At 38.0% G+C, this 26308-nt stretch overlaps 1 protein-coding gene across 9 annotated transcripts in view; it reads left to right on the top strand.

The window, feature by feature from the left end:
* Window positions 1-26308, top strand: part of PDE4D (phosphodiesterase 4D) — a 1495323-nt gene that overhangs the window by 1269984 nt on the left and 199031 nt on the right. For all 9 annotated transcript variants that reach the window (XM_067031002.1, XM_067031004.1, XM_067031001.1 and 6 more), the window contains 2 exons: window positions 6573-6764; window positions 19738-19774. In XM_067031002.1, the coding sequence (XP_066887103.1) occupies window positions 6573-6764; window positions 19738-19774 (229 nt within the window). The remainder of the gene's footprint in view (window positions 1-6572; window positions 6765-19737; window positions 19775-26308) is intronic.

Below are 26308 nucleotides of genomic sequence, written 5' to 3'. Positions count from 1 at the left end.
ACTTTGCTGTACAGTGGAAATTAACACATCATAAATCAACTATACTTCAATAAAAATAAATTTTAAAAAGAAATAATCTATAAACCTCAAGTAAAACAATTCTGAGTTTGAGCTTTTTAAATTTTAGATCGAATCTTTTAGAAAAATCAGCCTTTTGCCATCTCGTTTGGCAAAAACCTACTAATCAAGCCCAGCTTGTTCCTTCTGGCCTCCAGTCCAAACATCAAACTCACACCATCGTTTTTATCTTGAATCTCTTTATTGGCCTCTGTGACTTGAGAGTGGCATGGACATGTCAGAAACAAATGTTGTGTGTTCCCTGAGATCATCTGATATTTTTACTCATAAATAAGCATATGCCTTTACCCTTTGTGCCAGGTTTTTGTTTATAAAAACCATCTGTGAAAACAAAGGGTAAAATTACATTCTCCATGCAAATATATGTATTATGCAAGATAACAGGCACACTGTCACTTACCTCTATAATCCACTAATGTGCTAAATACCATGCCCTCTCACGGTGTCCTATTCACATTTGAGATGCAATTTTGGGATTGATTGGAAAAAAATCATCATTTATGCATATCACTGTAAAATGCATTTTTCTACAGTCTCATCTCTATAGATAATCTGAACAAAGTAAATATTAAAGTGGGGAATTGGAAGAAGCAGTATTTATTTTCTTTACTCCAGAGAAGGTATTTGATCTTGCAGGAAAACCTTGAATGTTAAATATCACTGGCATTGATTAGAAACAGATTTCATAGCCTCATGGTATTGATAACAATGGTAAAATACTTATTATAGAGAGAAAAAATATTTTTGAAATAATTTTCCAACTTGCTTATACTTCATTAAGCTTGAGGGCGAACCATCCCCCTCATCCTGAGTGGTAAAGCACCAAAATGGATTCCATCATACAGCCAACAGCATGGGCTACCATATACACAGAAGAGTCAGGTATAGGAGAATAAACAGCACTGTAATTGTGTCTCAAGTTCAGGTACCAAGCTAGACCCAGTGTCTGGAGGCCTGAGGTCGGAAGGACTGTTTCTGCTCATTCTATTCCGCCGGAGCCCCACCCAGGTTGTTGGGATCTCCATGCCTTCCACGTTCCTAGCAGGAAATGGTTCTTTCTCCTCGGTGAGGAATACCTAGAGAAAAATCAGCAGTCTCTACTCTCTCCCTGGATGTTATCACACTGGAATGATGGAGTGGAGTGGAGACAGCAACTAAGTTGTAAAAGCAGCTCAAGCCGTAAGAGCAATCTGGCTCCAGCACCTGTCGCCTCATTGATTTGCCAAGGTTGAGTCTGGTGGTTTGGCTGACCAGCCCTCAGTTCCCTGGCTCTCCCATCTCTCCCTGTAGGTTCTTCCCAAGGCAGTGTGCTCAGGAACAATCTGGATGGAAATTCCCCCTCAAACAAAAAGGGTAATAATAGTAAAAACAACAATAGCTGCTAAGTATATGGAATGTGCTAGCTGCCAGGCAGTGTGCTAAATGCTTTCCAAATATTATATAGGGCCTTATAATTGCCCTAGAACTAGATACTGTAATTGTCCTTATCAAGGAATGGGGGCTTAGAACGGTACCGTAACTGCCCAAGAGCATGCAACTAGAAGGTGGCAGAACCAAGATATGAAATTTAGACCACGTTTTCTAATTCCCAAGTGAATGGCTTTGGAATATTTTTGGTATCTCCCCATCTCCCAACGGGAAGATCTCTGTAGTCATTGCACCACTGTTAATACACAGCAACAGAAGCAGCTCTCAGATGCTCCTGACATGAAAAGAGCCTTCCAGGGTCCCCTCCAGTGTTCAGCAGCTGCTTGTTCTCTCCAGAGTCTTCCCCGTGGGAGCTCTTCACAGATGCTTTGATAATGGGACCCCTGTTGATCGAGGCTTCCCACAGCTGCTCCACTGGAGTCCTCATGTGTCTCACCTTCATCAGACTCCACACTGGGGGGTCAATGTTGAGTGTAAGGTCCTGATGGCCAGGTGACATGAGATGAGCTGTTCACCCAGGATAATAGCAGGACCACAGCTCAGGAGAGAGCCCACATTGTGGGCAAGAAGGGATGCAAAATGTGTAAACCAGAGAAGCAGTGTCTAGCATCAGGCCAAAAAACTGAGAAATGATCCTATGCGGACAGATGATTCCAAAGTCAGTAGACACAAAGTGTGGGAGCAGTGGAGGAGGCTGAATGGAAGGTGGATCACGACAGGTAGTCCAGTAATTCTACTGATTTGGAACAGTGTAGAAAGCTGGGGAGCAGTTTGGTTGGTTGGTCAGTTTGCTTGTCTTCTCTTTGGTTTTTAAAGAGACCATTCACTCCTGAGTGGAGTGAATGGTCCTGAGTAGTGCTAGATGCACACAGCCTTCAGTAGTTCTAATTGCAACAGGCTGGCGGGGCCATTACTCTTTACCGCCCCCCACTGGGGACCATGCACAGCTGCATTGTTGCTTTTCCACTAATGCCTTCTTGGTAAAAGCCAACTCTGTCAGGGAACATATACATCATTGAACTGCATTAAGGACAGCAAACATGTGGGACAATGGAGCATCTCGCTTAGTTTCATTTGCTAAGACCTTCTGCAGACTCACCATCCCTCCTTATTCCAAATGAACTCTAAAACTCTGTAACGAAGCCCACCCAAAGGATTTCAGCAGAGACTCTTTTGCACCTTACTGCTGTATTCAAAACTGGAAAAACAGAGGATTTGGAAAATTCCAAAATTGGGTGTCATATAAAGACCAAGGCCCAGAATTAGCCTTGGCAAACCTGATCCATAAATCGTTCAGAATGTTAACATTTGAAGTTCTATCCTGGTGAGGAAGCTAAGAGATGTTTCTCTATTTTTATAATGAATAAGAGGAGGCTTTGCAATAGAGACAGAAACACAGGGGCCGTTCTCCCAGGCTCTGGATTCAGACAGTTTGAGTTTAAAACCCACTGACAAACTGTATGGCCTTGAACATGTGAGTTAACATAGAGCCACTTCTTTATGACTCAGATTCCTCATTGGTCAAATGGAAAATATAGTGGCTACTTCAAAGGGTTATTGTGGGGAGTCAATGAGATAACATACATAAAGCACACAGCACAATTCCTAGCACTTGCAGGGTGTTCCAAATACTTTATTATCATTATTATCATCATTATGATTATTATTCTCACCATCATCATTAGACTCAGACATTCTTACTCTCCCCAAATCTATACTTACTTTCCCAAACTTCTGCTAATCTTATACTTTGGCTTCATCTAATTGGCAGTGAGTCAAAAGAGGATTCATTATATCAAAGTGTTTGCCAAAGAAAGTTTTTTGTAAATTCACAACTGATCTCTTTGGTACCAACATCTATGGTTTAGGGTTAAGGTTAGGGTTACCCCTCATCACCTTCTTGTCTTGTTAATAATACCATGACATTGACTGTTTATAAAGTTACATTTCAAAAATGAAAAGCTTATTTGAAGCCATCCATATTTTCAGGCTAAATAAAGTCTCAGTTAATATACTATCCACTGAATGAAGTACTGCCTCGATGTGTTCCCAACCTAATCTCTCCCAAGAAAAGATCCTTAGTTCTAATATTTGAACAAAAGAGCTCATTTTTTTAAGTAAGTGTAAATGTCTAATAACAAATCAGTGACCATTTTTTAGATCATTCTCAATCTGTTTTGTAAAGCTAATACTAATATTTCTTAGGCTAATATAGTTTCGTCAATATTTGGTAATCACTTCTGGTAAATTTTGAGGTTTTATTTTTTGGATAATATTTAAAGGTTGTTTTCATGAGTCTTTAAGAAATAGATAGTTTTGGCCTTTATTTATAATAGATTTTCCTCAAGAAAATGATCTCCATCCAGTGGCCAAATTGTTATATTACAACCTGCAAAGAAAAGTATCAAAGCCCATATACTCCCATATCAAGCATTTTATGACCTACTAATAAATGTTTGGTTTTAATAGGTAATGCTACTGCAAAAAATGTTAAATATTTTAAGATACTTATCAGTACTTGTTCCAAAACTGATAGTGGAGAATTTTTTTTTGTTAAGTCAAGACTTGCTTAATTTAATTGGAAAGATTATAATTTAAAAAATGCAAATTTCTGATTTGGGGGTAATATTGGTATTTCCTTAATTGAACTGAGAAAAACTAAGCCAAAAATCGTACTCCTATATCTCCTATATTTCTGTTTCTGCATAGCATGAAAAGGATACCATATTTTATTTTTTAAAACAGTAAGAACATTTTGATATTGGAGGGGAATCAACATAAACATTTTTTATGTGTTCATATTAAGACCTTCTCATGCTGAAGAGCAGCCATGACTATCTCCTTAGAGCAGAAATCACCCCTATCCTCTCCCTATGCAGAGGTCTTTTATATCTTTCAACTGTATACTGAATGCCTTCAAAAGCCCTCTTTAAATATTACTTTTCCATGAAGATTTCTCAGATATCCCAGCTTGGATTAATCTCATCTCCTTTATTTTTGTACCTCAATGTGCTTATGGTAGGTACTTAATAAATGCTTATTGAGTTAAGCATATCCAAGAAGAGCCTGCCAGAGATCCTGAATAAGTCTCTTTAATGATTAAAGGTCCCTTCCCTTTGGCCATTCTCAGGATTGTTAAAGTCCCAGATGCATGAAGTGTCTGTCCGCAAGAAACAGACCCTGTTTGGGTGTCACAGTTGCTAGCACACTTTTGTGGTTTACAGGATTATGCATTACAGCTGGGAGAACTTGAAGACTAGTAGATCATTAAATCCAGTTAGCTCAGTAACTTTGGTCAATTAACCTTTCTAGGAGCTGGTATCCTTGTCTGTAAAATGAATCTGTTCAAGTAGATAATCTCTCAATGTCCTTTAAGGACCAAATGAATATATCTGTAAAGTGACAAAATTCTAAGAAAAATTTAAATTGAAAAACATGTTTATGACTGGCTAAGCTAGATTATGAGTTTTTCTTTTTTTTCTACTAGACGGATTGATTTGGAGTCAATGTTCTACTTTGGTCATAGATTCATAGGTGATTCATGAAACATCAAGCCCCTGGATAATTCTTCCAGTTTGGCCTCCAATCTTTGGGTCATAACACTATTTATTAATAACTCCAGTAGAAAAAGTAAAAGAATATTTTAAAATTAGCCAGTTAATAGTTTGGATAATGGTTCTAATGGGAAAAACGTTGTTAACAACTGGACTTGAATTCATTTGTTAACTTATTCATTCAACAATTTTTTAAACCACATACTTGCTGAGCTATCCTGAGCTATCACCTTCCTCTTATAAGAACACATGAGAGTTGACTTTATGTTACTACTGGTTGATGCTAGACTAGAAAAGCTCTTTGTAGAAAGCTTATCTAGATTTTAAAGACTGTGATGTTAAGAATGGTATGTATGGTTCTTTTTTTCCTCAAAACTCTAAAATCTGTATTGCCAAGAATCATGCCTTTCATTCATTCGATCATTAATTCAAGCCACTTAGTAAAAATTTTCTGAAGTGCCACCATGAAGTGCTTAGAACACCCAGGATCTCCATTCTCAGAGAGCTCACAGTCTAGGAATGGAGATCAAGTGGTAATTATTTCCAGCTCATTGTAAACGCCATCAGTGGGGAGTGGGAAAGAGTCTTGGGAACACAGAGAGAGGGCATCTCAGGAAGCTCTGGGGTATCAGCACAGCATTTCAGATGAAGGCTAAGTCCTCAGGGATAAATAACAATTAGGCAGGAGATTGGAGGGTTGAGAAATTGGGGACCAGAAGGTTAGGTAGTGAGAGCCTGATACAAGTAGGTGGTGGTTCAATATGAGGGGAGCATGAAGTTCCCGATGGAAGAGTGTGGCATGTCAAGGTTGGGAAAAGAGTTCGTTGTCATTGAGAACAGATGCTTAAGACTCTGTCATTTCAGCCAAGAAATGTGAACTTTATCTTGAGGACAATAGTGAGCCACTGTAAGGTTTTGAACTGATGAATTACACAGTCAGGTTTACATTTTAAGAAGAATAATACAAGGTGGAAAATGGACTCAAGAGACTAATTTAAAGGCTCTTATAATAATGTAGGTGACAGTTGACGGAATCCTGAACTTAATATACTGGCAGTGGGGATGGAAGGAAGTGGCCACAGTAGAAATTAGTGATTGGGTAGGTGTAGGTGGGAGTGGAGAAGCCCAGGTTTGGGGAATCAAGGATATTAGGCATGTAATGGGCACTTGTTGAACTCAACAAAAATATTTAGTGAATTACTATGTAAAAGGAATTCTGTACTTAGGAGAGCTAGTCTTTGCAGAATGGTTCCTTTTAAACTGAAATTGAATTCACAGAGACCTATATATTTTGTATTTGGTCAGTTAACAGAGGTACGCAAAGGTGTAGGAAGACAAGTATGTGAAGTCAGTGTGGTTTTTTTCTTTTCTGTATTTTGGTATTACCATTTTTTTTGACAGCAGGAATCAGCTGTAAGTTTTCCTATTGTCAGTTCCTAAACTGAAGTCTCCCTTTACTAAACTATTAACATACAACTCACAGCAATGTCATTCTTTCTCCTTAATTGACAGCTTCGACGTGGACAATGGCACATCTTCTGGACGGAGTCCCTTGGATCCCATGACCAGCCCGGGATCTGGGCTAATTCTCCAAGCAAACTTTGTCCACAGTCAACGCCGGGAGTCCTTTCTGTATCGATCTGACAGCGATTATGACCTCTCACCAAAGTCTATGTCCCGGAACTCCTCCATTGCCAGTGACATGTAAGTGTGAGGGGAGCAAAGAGAAGAGGGTGTGCTTAGAGAAAAATCAAGTAAATTTCCCTCTAGAGTTGATAAAACCAATGATATTTGGTCAACTGCATCATTCTCTAATTTAAAAAGGATGGTGGCTAAAAGTATACAAGTTGAAGATAAATGGTAGATTGAATCTGTCATTCTTGATAAGAAACATTTATTTTCCCAGAGAATACATTGTCTGGGAAAAGAGAGAATTAAATTTGCAATGGAGACATTTACACTTAAAACTTTAGCTTATATTCATGTAGGACCTGAGTTTAGCTACCCAACCAAGTGAATATTTTCTAATATTTTGACAGGCTTTAAACTCAGTTTGCAAGTCCCTGTGATATTAGCACGTATAGCCCTTTGAATATATCTCCCTTGACGTACTGTGCAGATGTTAGCCCTGGTTTGCCAGTTCATTTGAAATCTTTGTGAAGGTTTGCCGAAATTAAAACCATTTTTGGAATATTAATCACAGGAGGCAAGTACAGAAAACATTAGACAGACTTGAATATCATTTTAGACATGCCACAGCTTAGAAAGTAATTAAAACTGATAAGCAGATTCACAGATCATATACCATCCTTAGCTCATTTTCTTGTGCTTACTGTAGTGTTCATTAGTTTCCTAGTTTCTGGAGGCTTCTAAATAGGATCTAACTCTCACTCAATACCTGCACTGTCATTGGTGGTCACTTCACTCTGCCTCTGTGAAGAGTTAGTGTCTACTTTCCTCCTCTGCATGTAGGCATTTGTCTGATAACATCACCATCTTCTCATGACACCATCTCAAAACCTCAGCACAGGTTGCAGTACATCTTAGAGGAACTGTATGGGGTTCCCGAGGGTCTAGTGTTATTCTTTGTATTCTAACAGATCATCAAGGTATCTTAATAGGTCTCTATGGGATTCTAGAAATGAAATTATGCTTTACTCACTTCCCAACCTATGGCTCTTGGTTGCCATTTATTAATGGTTGTAAAATGACTACACTCTCTTCTCCCTAGGAATGAGCAACTAAAGTACAATCACTTTGATTCAAATTCTAAATTATGAAATTCACATTGTGTAGCTGTCTTTGCGAACTGCAGGAGATAGAAGAAAACTCTAAGACAGAGTTCTTGTCTCAGATAACTAATAATCTTATGAAATGACAGGTTTTAGATCAAATAATTAGTGAAAGAGACAGTATGTAAGCCCTAATTTCTGTCCTTGTGGTCTACAGGTAAAAGCATCTCATCACCTACCTCTATGCACAGGTCTCTACCATCTTTCAAAAACTATCCAATCTACTCTCCTTTTTTATCTGTTGTTTTTGGCAATAAAACTTCTCCATAATCATATCTCTGCCCATCCTTCCAACCCCACCCCAAGATCTACATCTATTCTCTATATTTCCTTATATGTTGTTGTTGCCTTAATATTCTAAAGCTATCTTCGAATCATACTGACCTCTGAAAATCCATTAATTCAAGTAATGTTTATTGGTCACCCATAAAGCAGAAGGCATGGTGCCAGTATTAAAGGAAATACAAGGTACATTTCATCTCCTACCTGCCATCACTGTTTTGTGCTCTCTTCCCTACTGCTCACAGACCGCTTCTTCACCAGCTCCTCTTATCACCCCTTAACATATTTCCCCAAAGTATAGCCCCTGACCCTCTGGGCTCTACTTTAGAAAACTCTTTTGTATATATGTTCGACTATCAGCCTTCATCAGATGACTTACTGCTCAGTAGCTCTGGCCCTGCAACCTCAGTTGAGCTCCAGATCTATAGCCCCTAATTGCCTTCTGGAAATTTAGACTTTCCTGTTCAACTGTCCCTCCACACTCACTAATTAGTACATATTCATCATTAATTCATTGTATTGATGGCGTCCACTCCCCTTTACTACAAAACAACTTCCTTTTCCCATTGGCTTTATTTCTATGTTATTTTTATCCTATTTTCTTAGGTTTGAAAATTAAGACATTTGTTTATTCATTCATACGTAATAAAAATACTTACTGAAAAGCTATGGTGTGTTTAAAGCTCCCCGTCTGCATGGGGGTAGGGGGAGAGGCAGGGCAAAAGGGCTGACATTTTAGACCTTTGGAATAAAATCTGGTGAGCACCATCCTTGAGGCATTTATGAGGGAAAAGGAGAAGAGAAGGAGAGTTTGACAGCCAGGGATAATCAGTCGAACGGGGCAACATTTAGATAATGTGGGGTGAGGGAAATCATGACTCAATTAAAGAATGACTGGTTGGTGTGAGTAGGGAAATGTGGCAGGAGAAAAAGAAGGTTGGAATACAGTCTATGGGACCTCAGAGCCACAGGTTTTTAGCTGGGATCACGTGATCGCATTCTTGTTTTTATTGCTTCTGATTACTCTATTGTTGAATGATTGTATAGAATGAAGTGATTACAGGGAAACAGATCATGTTGAAATTCATAGAAGCAAAGCAGGCTAAATATGATGGAGGCCCAGGTCAAGAGTGGGGGTAGGATGAGGTTAGTCCAGATGCAAGAAGCAATAGGCTTACAGAATGGTGTGTGTGGGTGTGTGTGTGTGTGCACATGTGTGTGCCTGCACACGCGTGTGCATGTTGGGAGACAGCCAGTGGGCAAGGAGAATCAGAGAGAATGTTGACGTTTTGACCCTGAACAAGTAAATGAATGGTGATTTTGACATGGGAACACAGGATAGAGTGGACAACATACTGAAATAATGAATTTGGCTTTTACATGTTGAGGCCAGAACTCTAGGAGAGACAAGACAACAATTAAAGGACAAGGACAGAGAGCAGAAACAACAGTGCAGAGGGTGAGGGGAAATTAGAAGAACCAATTACCTTCTGTTGTGACTAGGTTTGGGATGCCCACTGGGAGAAGCATCTTAGTGGGGTAATAGAAGAATTAGTGAAGGAGTGAATTGAAAGTGGAGATATCAGCAAGTTCAGGCATCTCTTTAAAAGGTTAGTAAGTTAAAGAGGAAAAGAAAAACTAAAGCTGCTTGAGGGAGAATTAGGTTCAAGGGAAATGTTTTTGAATTCAGAACACTTAAGCTGAGGGATGTAGAGGTTAAGTATGGAGTTGTAGCTGCTGATGAAAATATGATCATGAGCCTAAGTAAAGGCTTCTTTGAAAAAGGAGTAGAGACAAGTACTGCATTCTTTAGAACAATGAAAAAAAGAAGTGAAAGGGGGAGATATAAATTTGGAGATGGATGGCTGAAATGTTGAGAGAATTGATGGCTTATGATCTCTACTTTTTCATGCAAGTAGAAAGTATATTTAAAAAGAACGTATATATGTGGATAACTGAGTCACTTTGCTGTACAGAAGACATTGGCACAGCATTGTAAATCAACTACACTTCAATTAAAACAAAAAAAAGAAAAAGAAAATATAGCCATCGATGACTAAAGGAAAGAGTGATGGGGCAGCTTGAGAAAGGGGAAAAAGCTTAAAAGAGCCACACTGCAATTATAAAAAGAGAACAGAATGGGGGTGAGTAGAAAAGAAAAATGCTGAAAAGCCCTATAGCTAATTATATATAATGTTGAATGGATGAATGACCAGGTTGAAAGTCATCTCCTCCAACTTCATCAAAGGTGAAATAACTGGGCTTTTGATAGAGGCCAGGGACAAACTCACAATGACTTAGTAGACTCTGTTTTACATAGTTATGTATTCTATTGATATTTTCTAAAATTATAGCAAATTGATTTTTGGATACCAGCGTGTATCCGTGCATTTTATGAAAAGGCTACGATATTTAACAGCTAAGTAGTGCTTTTCTTTCCAAAGTAAACTTACAAGGATGACCGCATTTTTCCCTGTACCTATTCAAGAGTTCCTTATCTGATTGGACTCACGTAAGAGTGACAAATCTAATTAGACCGTGATGCAACTCTATATCTTGTTGAAAAATAATGTCTTGACATGTTCAGCTTTCGTATTCCCCCTGGGTGTTTATATTGCAGCTATAAGGTTTTCCTTTGACACTAACTGACTCCTGAAAAGCATTCTTTCTACTAGGGAGATGTTTCTATGAGAAGCAAGGTGAATAGAATAAATAACTACCATTTCAGTCTTCAGTCTGATACTACACATTCCATCTACAGATAAAGTGTTATCCTTTCTCTTCATTTGACTTCACATGTGGCCATATGTAAACCTCCATTTTCTTACCTAGTTCATGATAATGCTGGGAGGATTGTTCGGTGTCTATAATTCAACTGCACTTTATAGAGAATGACATTATTATATATTTTAATCACTTTTGATGATTTTATACTTAACTGTTCTAGTTAAGCTTTCCTATTGAGAAAATCCCTTAGAAATTTCAAATACAAACAGTAGCAATGAAGGTTTGTGATTATCCCTTAGAAATTTCAAATACAAACAGTAACAATGAAGTGTCTTGGAAAACCATTAAATGCTCTTTAAGTTGCAATAGAATTGTTTAATTTGTTGGTAAAGAGAGAAGGAAGATAATTACCTCCTATAAGACAGGATGGCATTATCTTATCTTCTATAAATAGATACTGATTAAATAGCTGAGGCACAAGAAGAAAATAAGATTAATAATGGTAGTAATAATAATCACAGCATACGTTACATGTGTACATCACTCTTCATTCTTCTAAGTATTTCACATCTGTAATCTCATTTGGTACTTTCCACAGTCCTATGCAGAGGGACATTATTATGCTGTTTTACAGATCTGTTTTACAGATGAGAGACCCAAGTTCCTGAGAGCTTAAACTTCTTGAAAAACACAACACACATTTCGATCATTTCTACGAGAACATTATTTGCAAATGCCATAAAGTGCTGTGAACTATTGTGGCAAAACTGCTGAGAAACAGAAGTACCTGTTCACCAAATCCAATTGACCAAATGAATGACTTGGCGCTATGAAAATTTAGTTTCCATTTATAGTTTAAGAATAAAAGAAGATACAAGCTCAAATTGGTCAGAGAAGTAATAAAGAAAATATGCAACTGACTCAAGTCTATAGAACTAGGCTAAACTCAGCATCTAAAAAAATTAGCTTATACAAGGCAGAAGAGAAGTTCCTGGCAGCCTCTGCTCAGAAGGCTGTCACATAGTTTGTTAAATGTAATCCCGAGTAGCAATTTAATTCTTACGAATAATAAGAAACAGAAAAACTTTTAATGATTAGCGTGAGTACAGTAAAGAAATAAATACATGAAAAGTAATCTTAAACTATCATTAAGAGTAAAAATGTATTTTATAAGAGTAGAAACAACTAGATAACAGAAGGTTGCCCAAGCGCTCTCATGAAGAAACATGAAGAAAATTACAGAATAGGTGGATAATTATATTAAATATGTGCAGTTTTTTTTTTCCCCCTCTTAAATTCTTCAGAATGCATTTAAAACTATTTTAACGGGGTTTCCCTGGTGGCACAGTGGTTGAGAGTCCGCCTGCCCATGCAGGGGACACGAGTTCGTGCCCCGGTCCGGGAAGATCCCACATGCCGCGGAGCGACTGGGCCCGTGAGCCATGGCCGCTGAGCCTGTGCGTCCGGAGCCTGTGCTCCGCAGCCGGAGAGGCCACGGCAGTGAGAGGCCCGCGTACCGCAAAAAAAACCAAACCAAACCAAAACAAAAACCATATGGGGGACTGACCCAGGGTTACTAAGTGCTTACTTTGCCAGATAAATGACTTTATTTATTTAACAATGAAATTCCTATCGATATACCCAATCATTTTATTTTCCAAAGGCATGTCACTAGAATTTTTTACAAAGGGAGTGGCACCTATTCTCAGAATAAAGGAGAGTTTTCCAAAGGAATATGGTTAGTTTTTTTTTTTTTTAATATGACTTTTTAAAACCCCTTACTCCATGGTTCATGTTTTTCTCACCTTCACAAGGACCAATGAACATTCTCTTGGGCCAGTACCAGGTCTCAGCCTGGCATCTGGAAACCACTGAACTCTGCCACTTGCCAAGGGCATGACCACTGATGAGTTACTTAAGTTCTCAGAAACCAGTTCTTTATCTTAGGATGGGAATATGAGCATCCACTGAATGCAGAGGCATCAGAATTAAATACCGTGTGTTAGTAGAGCAGGGTCTGGTAATAGTAGGCATGCAGAAAACATACTGCTCTCACTCCTCTCCATTTGATCACACTCTTCCTTTTAATCTCCTGAATCATTTTACCTCGTGCAGATCTTAAAAAATTGTTGTTCTAGCTACCCATAAATCTTTTCCCTGGGAACCCATCCTAGAGAAAAACCAAGAAGTCAGGGCCACTGACGTTAACAACGGGCCTGTCAAATAAGATAAACTAGAAAAGAAGAACCTGTTCCTACAACAGAGTGAGGGCATTTGTGAAAGATTGCTGTGTACTCGGTCCTTTCCCCGTCCTCCTTCCCCCTCCCGCCGCCCACGGAGGTCAGGCATCAAAGTTCCATGACAACAATTTGTGACATCAACAGGCCTAGAAGGACCCCTTTATTGTATTGGTTTTTATTAAACAAAATAAATAGGCTTAGCGAGTGTGTCTCTACATGTGCAAAACACTTAACTTCTTATAGCTGGAAAATCTTTTGCTGAATAATTATGAAAACAGATGATCTTTCATGCCATCATTTAACTAACAAATTTGAGGCCATTTATTGGCATCATGTACTTTCTCTAACGAAGCCTAAATTTTTGTTTTATGACAAATAAAGAAGAGATTACACTTCAGACTAGAGAATTTTTGCTTATGTTGCATTAACTCCAATTTCATTTACTTTCTCATCAGTGCATGTGATATGAGCACACATGGGCCAGAAACTGAGGGTTTTGTTTTTAGAATGTTTTTGGTCAAAAAGCAGGCCAAGGCCTTAATTCTTAAAACTGTGAATAAGAAGTGAGCAAATGGTTTAAATTTCAGAGGACTAAATAACTTCCAAGGTCACGTCCCTTTCTAAAGTTATATGATATATTTTTCTCTTTTTAATTTTTTAAGACTTCAGACAGCATTTCTAGTTTCACAGCAACATTAAGAGGAAGGTATAGCGATTTCCCATATACTTTCTGCCCCCATACCAGAGTGGTTCATCCGTTATAATTGATGAACTTGTGTTGACACATGATTTTTTCTTTTTAGATTTTTTTTTTGATGTGGACCATTTTTAAAATCTTTATTGAATTTGTTACAATATTGCTTCTGTTTCATGTTTTGGTTTTTTGGCCGCGAGGCATGAGGGATCCTATCTCCCTGACCAGGGATCGAACCCTCAACCCCTGCATTGGAAGACGAAGTCTTAACCACTGGACCACCAGGGAAGTCCCCCCATGATATGTTTTTAATCTTAGGAAGTATACCTTTAAATGTAATATTTGCAGAGCAGTTGATCTTTGAAGGGTTTTTATATTGAGTAGTACAGGCAAAATAATATAGTAAATTTTCTTTATGCAGATAAGTATGGTGGTGGATACAGTACCTTTATCTCCCCCCTACCCCATTTGAAATTCAGAGGCAGAAAATCAAAATGCTTTCCCTAGGATTACACTCACATGCACACACAATATATACATAAATACATTTATATGTAGATGTTTACATATACATATATATGCACATAAATACCATCTCCAGAGGCCTTTGTTACATATGATATGCATGTAATCTTGTTGCACTCTGAATATGGACATATGATATTAAACTCTCAGCCAGAATTATCACCTCAGTAGGAAACCAAAAATTATTTTGTTTCATTTTATTATTTTAGCTTAGGGTAGAAGGACATGAAAATCAGCAGGTGGGTAGAGATTGTTTTGTTTTGTAAGTCATTTTAGTAATTTTTTTGTTTTGATTTTTTTTGCATTTATATGTTAACTCTTCCATTTGTTGTCTTTATGGTACATAATCATCTTTATGAAATGGAAAATGCCTAGAGATTAGGCATTGTTTGGGATGTGCTTTTGGCATTGATAAATGCCATTACTGTTGCAGAATTGCACAGTGCTTAAGCACAGACCCACCAGAGTCATATTGCCTGCCTTTGAACCCTGACCCCATCACACCATGGGCATGGTGATTTTTTTTGTCCTTCTTGGGCCTTCCATTCCTCACGTACAAAAAAAAATTTAATAGGAGATAATCAGTGAAATGTGCTTTGCACAGTTCCTGGCACAGAGTAACCATCTGATAAATATTGGTTATCATTATTGTTTTATAAAAATTATAACTGTCTGAAAGTAATACCATTATTATTTATCAGTTTGTTGGATATTTGTACTCTGATTTTTTTTAAATAATTATATTGAAAGCCCATTTAAGAAATATAAAATACTGGGAACATATTAAAAGGGCCCCCAGAGCTGAAATCAACAAAACATTGAGTGACTTTCCTGGGCCTCAGTGAAAGGGATGCCAGGATAAGTTACCACTCAAATCTATTAGGAAATTAGAATTCAAGGACAAAGAAAGCTGTTTCCTCGTAAAGTTAAGAACTTGGATGACCTCAGTCACCTGTTTTTGTAGAATAAATATTAGTTTATTTGTCTGTTAAAACTGGGGAAAGGGCTGTAATTTGGTTTCTTCTTTTGGTGCTGATATGGAATATAAACACAAAGGTGATCTTCAAGTGAGGGTAGTCATTTCAACTTGATGACTGATATCTATAGTTAGCATTATCGAAAAACCATCAGAGTTGTGTATACAGACATGCACAAATGGCTTGGAATTTGACATTGAAAAATTTTGAATTGAAAGATACTACTGTACACAATACTGAACTGCTTTAATTTTTTTTTTTTTTTTTTTTTTTTGGTGGTACGCGGGCCTCTCACTGTTGTGGCCTCTCCCGTTGCGGAGCACAGGCTCCGGACGCTCAGGCTCAGCGGCCATGGCTCATGGGCCCAGCCGCTCCGCGGCATGTGGGATCTTCCCGGACCGGGGCACGAACCCGTGTCCCCTGCATCGGCAGGCGGATTCTCAACCACTGCGCCACCAGGGAAGCCCTGAACTGCTTTAATTTTGATCTTATATTAATTTACATTATTTTTAGTTCTCAGTAAAATGTTACTGGACATTCTTTCCAAAATGCAAGTTTCTGTAGTTGTGATTTTGACCACAGGACCAAGCTTTTGTGTTAAAGGGATTACTTTAATTCTAAGTGGCAGTAGCATCAAAGAGAAAGATCACTTTCAGGTATGGCTGAGGTTGGCTTTGTGTTATAGGAACTTCAGTCCCTGGGGTTCCATAAGCGGAAGGACTAGTTAATTTTTTTAACTTACAGTGGAGCTGGTTCTAAACTAAAAGGCCAAGCAATGTAGAGAAGCCATATCCTCAGGTGAATCTGCTACCAATGAAGCAGAGTTTTTCATTTGTTTTAGTAGTATTTTGTCTACTAGAAGTTTATGGAAATCATAACTTAATGATTTATGATTCAATTTATATAACTTAAAGTTTATGGAAATCATAACATAAATACCTCCTTCAAAACTAATTTTAAAAGGTTCATTATATTCTTAAATGTGACATTTACATTTTCCCAGAGCCCACATTATTTTTTTGGAAAAAACACATCATTACAACTGTTATCTTTGGATGGCTCTTAAAGTTTTTCTGTATTTCCCAAAGTTTCTACAGTTAATAGGTGTTTTATATTCAGTATATGTATAAATGTTAGCTTTTACAAGATCAAGTACATTGTGTATGTATTTGTTTGTTTATTTTCTATGTCTGTACTTCTGTGAACATGGGAGTAAAGAGTGGTGAGTAGAAAAGTTCCTCCTGTGGCTAATTCCTGGGTGTTGTCAAACAGGGCTCCCAGAAGCATTTTTATGCTTCTAAATGCATTTTTTCATGTTGGGCTCCCAGTAGCATTTTTATGTGCATATTAAAAATAAGAACATGCTTGTTCTCTAATGACTCTCTAATTTTAAAAGAGGTGGATCAAAAATGGTGATGAATGGGTGATAGTTTTGAGTCTAAGGGAAGAAAGACACCAGGATTTCAAAATACCACTATCTGTATGTTTATCATTTCCCTAATCCTACTGACAAACTCCAGAGGAGAATGTCTTTCTGGTTTTATAGCCAGAGAGAGTGAAACACAGAATATCAAAAAGTTTGCACAACATTCAGGAAGTAAGCCTCAGACCATGGCCCCTCTTCAAAGCACTAGTTCATCCAGCCACTTACCATCCTGAAATTTGCAATGCGTGATATTCAGAAGCAGCAGATACTTTGTGGACTCTAATGCTTTTCACAGCTTCATAGGATTAGAAATCTTCTCTCAATAAAGTATAAACTTTCTTCTAATTAACTGCCAGTTTGGTAATAATAAAGCATGGAAAGGCCCTTTTCCTTCTGGTTTGGTAATAATAAAGCGTGGAAAGATCGTTGCCTTGTGTTTCAAACGCAATCTTGAAATGAACTAGGTTACAAAACTGTATTTTTCAGGTACTGCTGTTGGTGAGCTTATTTTGCAAGAGGGCAAGAGGCTTTTCCCCATTTAAGGGCTTAAACAGTTTATGGATCCCAGTGAGGTGTCTGTGAGGGTTTGCTTTTTGATTTCTCTCTTTCAGTTTCTTGCCAGTGTTTCTGGCTTCTTATTACAGAAAGAAGGAGGGAAGAAATGAAAGCACTGTAGTAAATAATACAAAAGTAGCAGAAGGATGGCCAGAGGCATAGGGAGTAGTTCTTGACTCTATTATCATCCCTCCCTGGAAGAACAGGAAGTTCAGTGGTGTGCTGCTGAGCCTCCTATCCCCACCTCCAGTGGCCATCAGTGCAGGCTCAGAACTCAGCAAGCTTCTCTTTGAGGGAGGGGAGAGGCTGCCCCTGCCCCAGGGGCCAGAGTGGGTGGCTCCAGTTCAGCCCATGGTCTCGAGGGCAGGCTACCAACAAAGACTTGGACAAAGATTCTGTCATTATACATTCGGTATATATTCAGAGATTATGTATTTTTTTGATAAATTTATTTATTTATGTATGTATGTATGTTTGGCCGCGTCGGGTCTTCGTTGCTGCGTGTGGGCTTTCTCTAGTTGCGGCGACTCATTGCGGTGTGCGGGCTTCTCATGGCACGGGCTCTAGGCGTGCGGGCTTCAGTATCTGTGGCTCGCAGGCTCCGTAGTTGTGACGCACGGGCTTAGTTGCTCCATGGCATGTGGGACCTTCCCAGTTCAGGGCTCGAACCTGTGTCCCCTGCTTTGGCAGGCGTATTCTTAACCTCTGTGCTACCAGAGAAGTCCCTATTCAGAGATAATTTAAACCTTACATAATTTTGAAAAGAAAAGGATAGGCTATTTATTGAGGACATTTGCCACTGAATTGCTAGAAATAATTCTACTGTGACTAAAATGAGACGGTCTTGAGATATTTGGCAAAAACAATTTCTGGGCAGGTCAAGAGTGAAATATTTCCATCACTAAAATTATAACTAATTTTCTTTATGCTTTGACATGGAAAGAAAGCAAGACTGATAAATTATCCTAAATATTGCATATTCTAAATAAATATTTTATAGTGCTTGGGAATGAAATACAACCAAAGAGAGAATTAAGTGTTTTAATACACATGCACACGCTTTTCAGTTTAGAGTGATTCAAATCCAGTGTAATTCATGTGAAAAATTAAAAGACTTATTTCCAGAGATTGATTTCAGAATGTGCCTTGGCCAAGATGACTAAGTTCTTAGAAAATAAACTTTGTAGTCGGGAAATTATAAAGAATAAAATGGAAGAAAAGACTGTACCTCGGGAAGATATCTAGATTTTGTATTAGTTAAATTTTGGCTCTCTGAATAATCTCTCCAAAGAGCAGTGCCCCTCAGAAGATGTAATTGTGGAACGAAGAGGGTGCAAAATAACACACGTTTCCTTTAGAGTGTGTTCCACCCCTTTTCTGCTTTATTTTTCCCACACTTTGAATTTCAAGATCTCTGTGTAATTTGATGATGACCGTAACAACTGGTCTAATTATTGGCAGCAATCCATTTACTAACGTCATCCATACGCTGCTTGTGCCGAAGCATATTTTCATGAGTGCTGTTTTGGGTCACTCAAGCCCTTTCCAGAATTGTTCATGAGTGAGTGAACCATTTAGCTGCAATGTTCTCAGTTAGGGTCATGTCCGGAAGCTTTCTGTGTAGAATAATTCCATTCCCTTTTGATTAAAGAGTTCCAGCTAGCTAGATCAAGAAATATCCCGTGGGGATTTTGGAAATCCTTCTCGTGAACTATTCGTACTAAGAAACACCACGAAAGAACTCTGGGCCTGGGTTTCTTACTTTCTTCCAAGCAGAATGTTCACAACTTTCCTTGCCTCTCCCTGTCCCTCCAAGACACATCATGCTGACACCTTGCTCCTGCATCCTCGGCACAGTGTCACTGAGGTTGCTGTAACAACAGCACACGCAGGGTAACCTTCCCCCGTAAGTATGGCGGCTGGAAGGTGAGTCAGTTGAAAAGTTTCACTGGTTTTTATTAGAGTATGACGCAGTCTTATGTCAGCCACAGTTCTGAGCCCATCCAAGGCTCACACATGATGATGTAGAGCACCTGATGCTCGTCACCTTCCAACGTTAGATGGTCCAGGGACCTCTCACCAGAGCCATTGCCGTTGCTGGCTCCTTCCACAGCGCCCCTCGGTAACACTTATCATAAGCAGCAAAGAGTAAAACTCAGGCCCCACTGATGGAACTCCGTTTCTACTCTTATATATCCTGTGCGCTTAATAAGTGCCAGTGACCTTGGTTGATGATCAAGAAGCCCCTCTTTTCACCCAGGGAACTGGACAATGGTTAACATCCCAGAAGACACATCTTCACTCCCGTGACTGAGAAGAACATGTGTTGAAGGATAAGGATGGAATTACTGTAATTCTCTGTGGGGATTTATGAATGAGAAAGTTACTATTTAATATTGCTTCAAAGTGGTCCTAGAGTGATCAGTTCCATCTAACGTGGGCTTTGGTTTGTTTTTCAGACATGGAGATGACCTGATTGTGACTCCCTTTGCACAGGTAAGCCCAGCTTGCTGAATGGACATGTTTGTCACTCATCTGGAAATGTAATTGTTAGTTCGGGTTCTTAATTTCATTCTAAATCAAACACACGTACAAATACAAATTCTGTGGTTCATTCCAGTAATTTAAAAGCCGTGCTAGAGAATGTGACCTTGGCCATATTGGTCTGTTTCCTATAAACCCAGGGACCCAATGAGTATCTTTGCTTCAAATTACAAATTACCCAAGTGACATACTTAAATGGGACCACATTTCCTTAACTGACATGAACACTAAAAGAGGAAAGCTATATCATGGATTAAGTTACATTTAGTATAATTAGGTGCATGATCAGTGCTTGAAATTCCGTATTCCACTTCAACCTGATGCTTTATTTACTCTTTTTTTAAACATGTTATTTGTCCAAAGATTTAACTCAGTGACATATTTATGTTTATTTGTTCCTTTTAGGTATACAAATCATGAAAATACTTTAACCACATGACAGAAATGCTAGAAGGTGAAAAAACCATATAAAGAATTTTGGAATATATATAAAGTGGTTGATAACCCGATATTCTTTGTATAGACCAGTGCTTCTCAACTCTACCTATGCATTAGAATCAGCTAGAAAGATTTTATCCCATGCTGCACCTCAGATCAATTGAATCCAAAAATCTGGGGGTTGGACCCAAACACCTGTAATTTTTAAAGGCCCCGGTATTTTCTCAGGAAAAGTTGAGAGCCACTGGTATGGACAGACTATGGATAGAATGGGATAAAACTGATTCAACCTGGGGCATGAAGCATGTTTAAAGCCAACACTGACTGTTAATAGGAAATGTTCAATATTGGAATACAAGTGATCTAGAGGGTTATAAAAATCATCATCAAGGCTACATCAAAACTAGCTCTACTGCCTTGGGCAACTCACTTAACTTGCCTAAAACTTCTTTTCTCCAGTTGGTAAAATTGGGGACTCAGCTGGATTAAGATAGTCAGGGCCCAGTCAAAGCCCATCATCTACTCTTGCTAAATGAATGAACTTGGGCAACTGACTGAACTTGGGCAAGCCTGGTTTCCTCCTCTGTGAAATGACACCTACAAGACTACTCACCTCAAAACGTTGTCAAGAGATTGAAATAGTACCAAGCTTGTAAAACGCTCAGCACAATTTCTAGAAAATAAAATACTGACTGAATTTTGTGTTGTTATCAGTAAGGGTTCTTTCATCTCCAAAACGTCATAACACGCATTGTTTTTAAACAATGCATAATGGCAGTGTTTGGATAGCAGTATTATGTATGATTCTTCCACTTTTTCAAATTTCCTGAAATTTTTTAATTGCTATAATTTAGACCAAAAATTTAATGAGTCAGTAAATAGCAAAGTATATAGTGATCTTTTTCATTGATGCAGACAGTTAAAGATAGAATGCAACCACCATCCTTTTAGAAGGTTAATGTCTCATTTGCTTCAAGTTTTGCTGTATATCATTAGTTCTTTCTAATATCTATATTTCTATGTTCAAAACATTTACAGTCATATGTTTTCATCATATTTTGTGATAGCAAACTTACAAAGCTAAGGACTTTTAATTGGTTGCTATTGAGAACCCATAACTTTATATCTAAGAGCTCAGAGCTCTTAGATATAAAGCTCTCAGTAGACAGAATAAATCAGGCAAAATAATATATAAATAACCATCACCAAATGTAGAAACAATCATTCCAGCTTGAGTTTATTTAGGTTATTATTCTTGCTTCTAACTAAAATCTCTAGGTATTATTGTAAGAAAAATATACATAAATATATAGTAAAATATGGAAAAAATAATCTATATATGATACCTTATCATCTTACTTCAGGTAGTATGTATGAATCTCCAACTAACTGGTCAATAAATTTGACTTGAACCTTGCTATTAGCACTCTTAAATTCTAAGGAAATCTAGTCTTTTACATAATTAGACATTTTTTTAGTGTACTTACAATCTCCAAAAAACTAATAGAATCTCAGTATACTGAGAAATATATATATGTAAAATATCATTTAGTCTGTGTTAGTGAACTGTTTAAATAAATAAGATGTATACTTAATGCCCTTGAAATTGGAACTTTGAATAAAACCAGCTCTGTGTAATTTGTAAGCATATATGATGCCTGAAAATAATCCTGGAATCTCTTTAGGAAAGTTTGCTTATGATTACCTTAATGACTCATGACACCTTATAGAAGGTGATTATTGCCCCAGAGTCTGCAGATTCTTTTTCAGTGACTCCATCACAGTTTTCACAAATGGCTTTTTACTAGGGTATATGATCTAGGAAGCTCTACTAGAATTTTTTTTAAAACCTGTTTAACCCTGAACAATTTTGATAGAGCATCTTTGGAGAAGAAGGTAAGAAAGAAGGCCCAGTTAGTGGCACTTGTCTATGGCCTTCTCTTCAGCCTGACTGGGCACCACTAACTTATTTCGTTGACCTAACCAATAACTCCTCAAATTTTTAATACAGGCTGGAGTATTCACCATTTAATGTAAAATATTGTAATGCTTAAGCTGTAAGATGTTTATGTCGCTTATGAATTGATACCAACATTATTTGGTCAAATATACCAATGGACAGAAGACAGTGGACATTAGACAGGTCACTCAGGGAAGTGTTCAAATAGGCCAAAGAATTCCTCCCTTTCCCCAGCATGCTTTGGGGTTTGGAACTTCACACTAGATTATTCTGGTGAAAAAGCCATACTGCTTTCAAACTCAAATCTTTTGCATAGAAAAGAAATATAAGCAAAAGGAAGACAAAGAAAATTTCCTATAATTCCAAACTCCAAAATAACTGCTATTGACATTTTACTTTCTATCCCTTTCGGTTTCTTTTTCTGTGCCGAATTTCCTTCCCATAATTCTTTAAAATGGGCCTCCCACTCCCACTCTGGTCAAAGTCTCTTCCCAAGCCCATCTTATCTTCTGCCTCCTCTTGAGAATTCATTTCTTTATGCTTGCCTTCATCTCCAAAACACGAAAAGATCCCTCCCTATTGTTTCCCAGTCACAGTTTACTGTGAAGCTAAGAGAATAAAATCTTAAGTTACGAGAGAATTTAGGAAGACGTGCAAGGTCATATTCCACTTTGGTGGACAGGGCTGAAGCATCGTGCACAGACATAGTCTTCAGCAAAGATCCTACAATACAAGGTCCTACAGTACCCCTCCGTATTCTATTCCCAAGGCTAAAACACTGTCAGGGTTAGAAATTCTTGCTGGTGTTCAACCTAAACCCTTTTCCACTTCCAATTTCTTATGTTTTCCCTTATAAGCTCAGAATCCTTTTGATCCCCAGGAAAATAAATATTTTATTGGTTTCCATTTTGAACTATTCTCCTGTGTTTGGGTCAAAATCTTTTGGTTTGGGTATTCCCTTAGGGTAAGTGTTGACAGGAATGATGCCGTGTCACCTGATGCCAGTCGGCGGGTGGCCTTTTCCTCCCAAGGGTGTAGTCACAATTTGGCAAGGAACCCCAAGGAGGCACAACACTGATGAAATGTAGGGAACCCTGCTTGGTAGTCAGTTGCCTTCAGCCCCACCTGTCCCATTATTTGTGTTGCATCATTTGTGACTACCTTGTAAAACTCTAAGTCAACTAGAATCCTCCTCTGGAGGTGTGCAATATTAAAAGAAGTGGAATCTTTGGTTAAGGAAAAGATAGGAAATATCCAAGTATTATCCTGGATCCTTGGAGAGACCCTCACGTCATTCGGACTGAGCACATATGCCTGATTTGAAAATACAGGGTAGGAACAAGCAAGTCATTTCACCTTTACTCTTACCAAAATACAGCACGTGGGATAATTTTAGGAAAAATGCAGTGGTTATTAACCCTGTAGAACATTACTGTTCCTTGGTAATTGGACATTGTCAATTTTATAAAAATGCCCTCGCATGTCTCTTCCCCATTTCACCCAGAACCAGTAATCTTGTGGTCTCATCATTGAATCCAACAGGCTCTCCCTGCCAGGCTAAGAAAGAAGAAAATCATCACATTTCAGTTGCTTATACCTGTTAGGTTTTTTTTATCCTTCATTAAAATAAATTTTATTTATTAGCATATTCTAGGAATCTAAGTACTTTTGGGGTTGAACTGTATGAAACTATCAATATTCCACCTTTGCTGACATACAAAAACAGCAAGTTTATATGGTTTAACCAAAACGTAACTTGGAAAGACGTTTTCTATCAAAATGACCTCTTTGTCTTGTAAATAATCATAATTTGACTCCAGGTTTTTCTGGAGGTAAAACCAAAGCAAGGAGTTCTTTCTCCCTCCTCAGCCCCACCCACCCCACCCAACCCAAGGCCTATGGCAACTCATGGTCTGTGTTTTAGTGCCATCTAGTGGCATAAAGTGTATTTGGACTCAAAAACAATCCTCAAAACAATTTTTTGTGTTTTTGGTTTTTTTGGTTATTTTTTAAGCAGGAGGGTTTTTTTTAACATGGATGTTATTGCCACATTTTTTAAAGCAATCTCGTCTTCAAATCTTTATAAGAAATTATTATCATATAAGTACACATTTCTTTTACGCTAGTGTGTTTAGATGTTTAACTTTTTAATGAAGTCCACATTTTCCTGCCATTTTCAGTGAATCTTATTGGTTAATAAATGTTTAGAAATACCTAAGAAAGTCTGAGATTAGTGTGTGCAAATAGCATTTAATCCCTCTCACAGACCAGTACAGCTCTGTGCAAAAGCTTTCCATAACACTGTCATCATTTCTTTCCTAAAGTGTATTATTTCTCCTCATTCCCAATGTATTTTGACCTTGAATGATTATACTTTTGCTTGGAGGGGCAGAAGAGAAAGAAATGACCTTAATTTTCTAACCGTTGAGCTGTGTGGGAGAAAACCTCAGGGACCTTTTGTGGTAGCAAGCATTAAAGAGTGAAGAAAATTATAGAAGCGTCAGAGCCCTGACTATAGCTCTCAGAGGGTTGAGTTCAAGAAGGGTGAGAGCTGCCCGGTAACAAAAGTGAAGAAAGATTGAACCCTAACTAAGGGGTTTGTGTAAAACTGTTTCTAGTTCTTCCCCACAGACGGTAGTAGCAGATGCCTCACTCTTTGTGTCCTGCAATGCAGGCGAGAACAGAAAAGACTAACACAGTGCCTTTGGGATGTGGTCACCCAGGATCACTCAACTCGGCCTGGGGCAACACCCCCTTATAACATTTGGTTGAGACTTTTATTTACACTTCTTGCCAGTATCATGTGTCATAGTGCAGGCAAGGATAGTTAATACTTAACATAACATGTATAAAATCTGATTTGTCCTACCACAAAAACAATAATGTAATACTTGCACACACAGGGGATGATGTAGCTACAAGGTTATTTACTGCAGCAGTGTTTGTAAAAGTGAAATTTAGGAGACAATCTAAAAGTCAATGAGGAGAGGGCACAGGCAGCTGAATGGAGAAGGGGCTGAAAGGGAAATTTCTTTCTTCACTTTCTGTTTTGAAATATTTCATCCATATAAGAGAAACTATCTAGTGACTTTCTAAAATATAAAGAATAGTACTAAAATCAACAGTTTAAGAAATAGAACATTGCCAAGGCTTTAATGCCCTGAGTGTCCTTCCTTGATTTCATCTATCTGCCTCCTCTCAGAAATAACAATAATTATGCTTTTGTCTTTGTTGTTGAGAAAGAGACAGTCTACTTTTGCTTAAATTCTGTACCAAGTGGGGATAGAGATTATGCAAAAATAAATATGAAATTTAAAAATTAAATTTAAATTAATAACCAAAATAAAATCATCTAATTTAATATCTTTATTATAACAGAGGCAAAAACCTGTATACAGAAAAACAAGTGGAGTAGATCTTTCATGAAGTAATAATGCTTCCTTTCAAATGAGCATAGAACGTGAATTACCTGTGCTACTAGTTCTATTTGCCCAGCTGTCAGATGCAGTGTACTTACTATAATTTATTAAAATAAAGTTCTCTGAATTCTGAGGTTAAATTTTTGCCTAGAATAAAGATCGATCAGGGGGTACAATAATCTTATTTAAAATGCTTTATTAGTGTATTTGATGTTCAATTCTTAAAGCATAAATTCAGCCTGCATGATTTGTCAGATTTCTTTCTGCATCACTCAAGATTTCATGCCTAATAAAAGACATCGTGGTTTGATGTCAGCAGTTGGCTATTTGAATACTCTGTCATAGGCAGCGTGACCTTTCAGCAATGTGAGTTGTTTATATGTGATAATGAGCCAGATTTTTCCAGTGACTGAGTTAATCATGGTTGGCACCTTAGGAAACACCATTAACTCCTTCGGGGGATAATGCTGTAGGTCACTGTCCCAGGGCATAAACAGTATCCCAGTGACTTAGAAGAATTAATGCCAGTTTCAAAAATGTCTGAGACATTTTGTCTTAAAACAAAATTTAGACTGACTTTAGTCTAGGTCAGCGCCAAATGACAAAATTCTGGAAGCAGCTCTGGAACCCCTGGAGCAATTATAAAAAAATTTGCCCTGCGCCCACTGT

The sequence above is a fragment of the Kogia breviceps genome, chromosome 4, assembly GCF_026419965.1.
Source record: "Kogia breviceps isolate mKogBre1 chromosome 4, mKogBre1 haplotype 1, whole genome shotgun sequence".
Classification (NCBI taxonomy): Eukaryota; Metazoa; Chordata; class Mammalia; order Artiodactyla; family Physeteridae; genus Kogia; species Kogia breviceps.
Note: the sequence above shows the minus strand (reverse complement) of the source record. Positions and strands in the feature narration are given on the sequence as shown.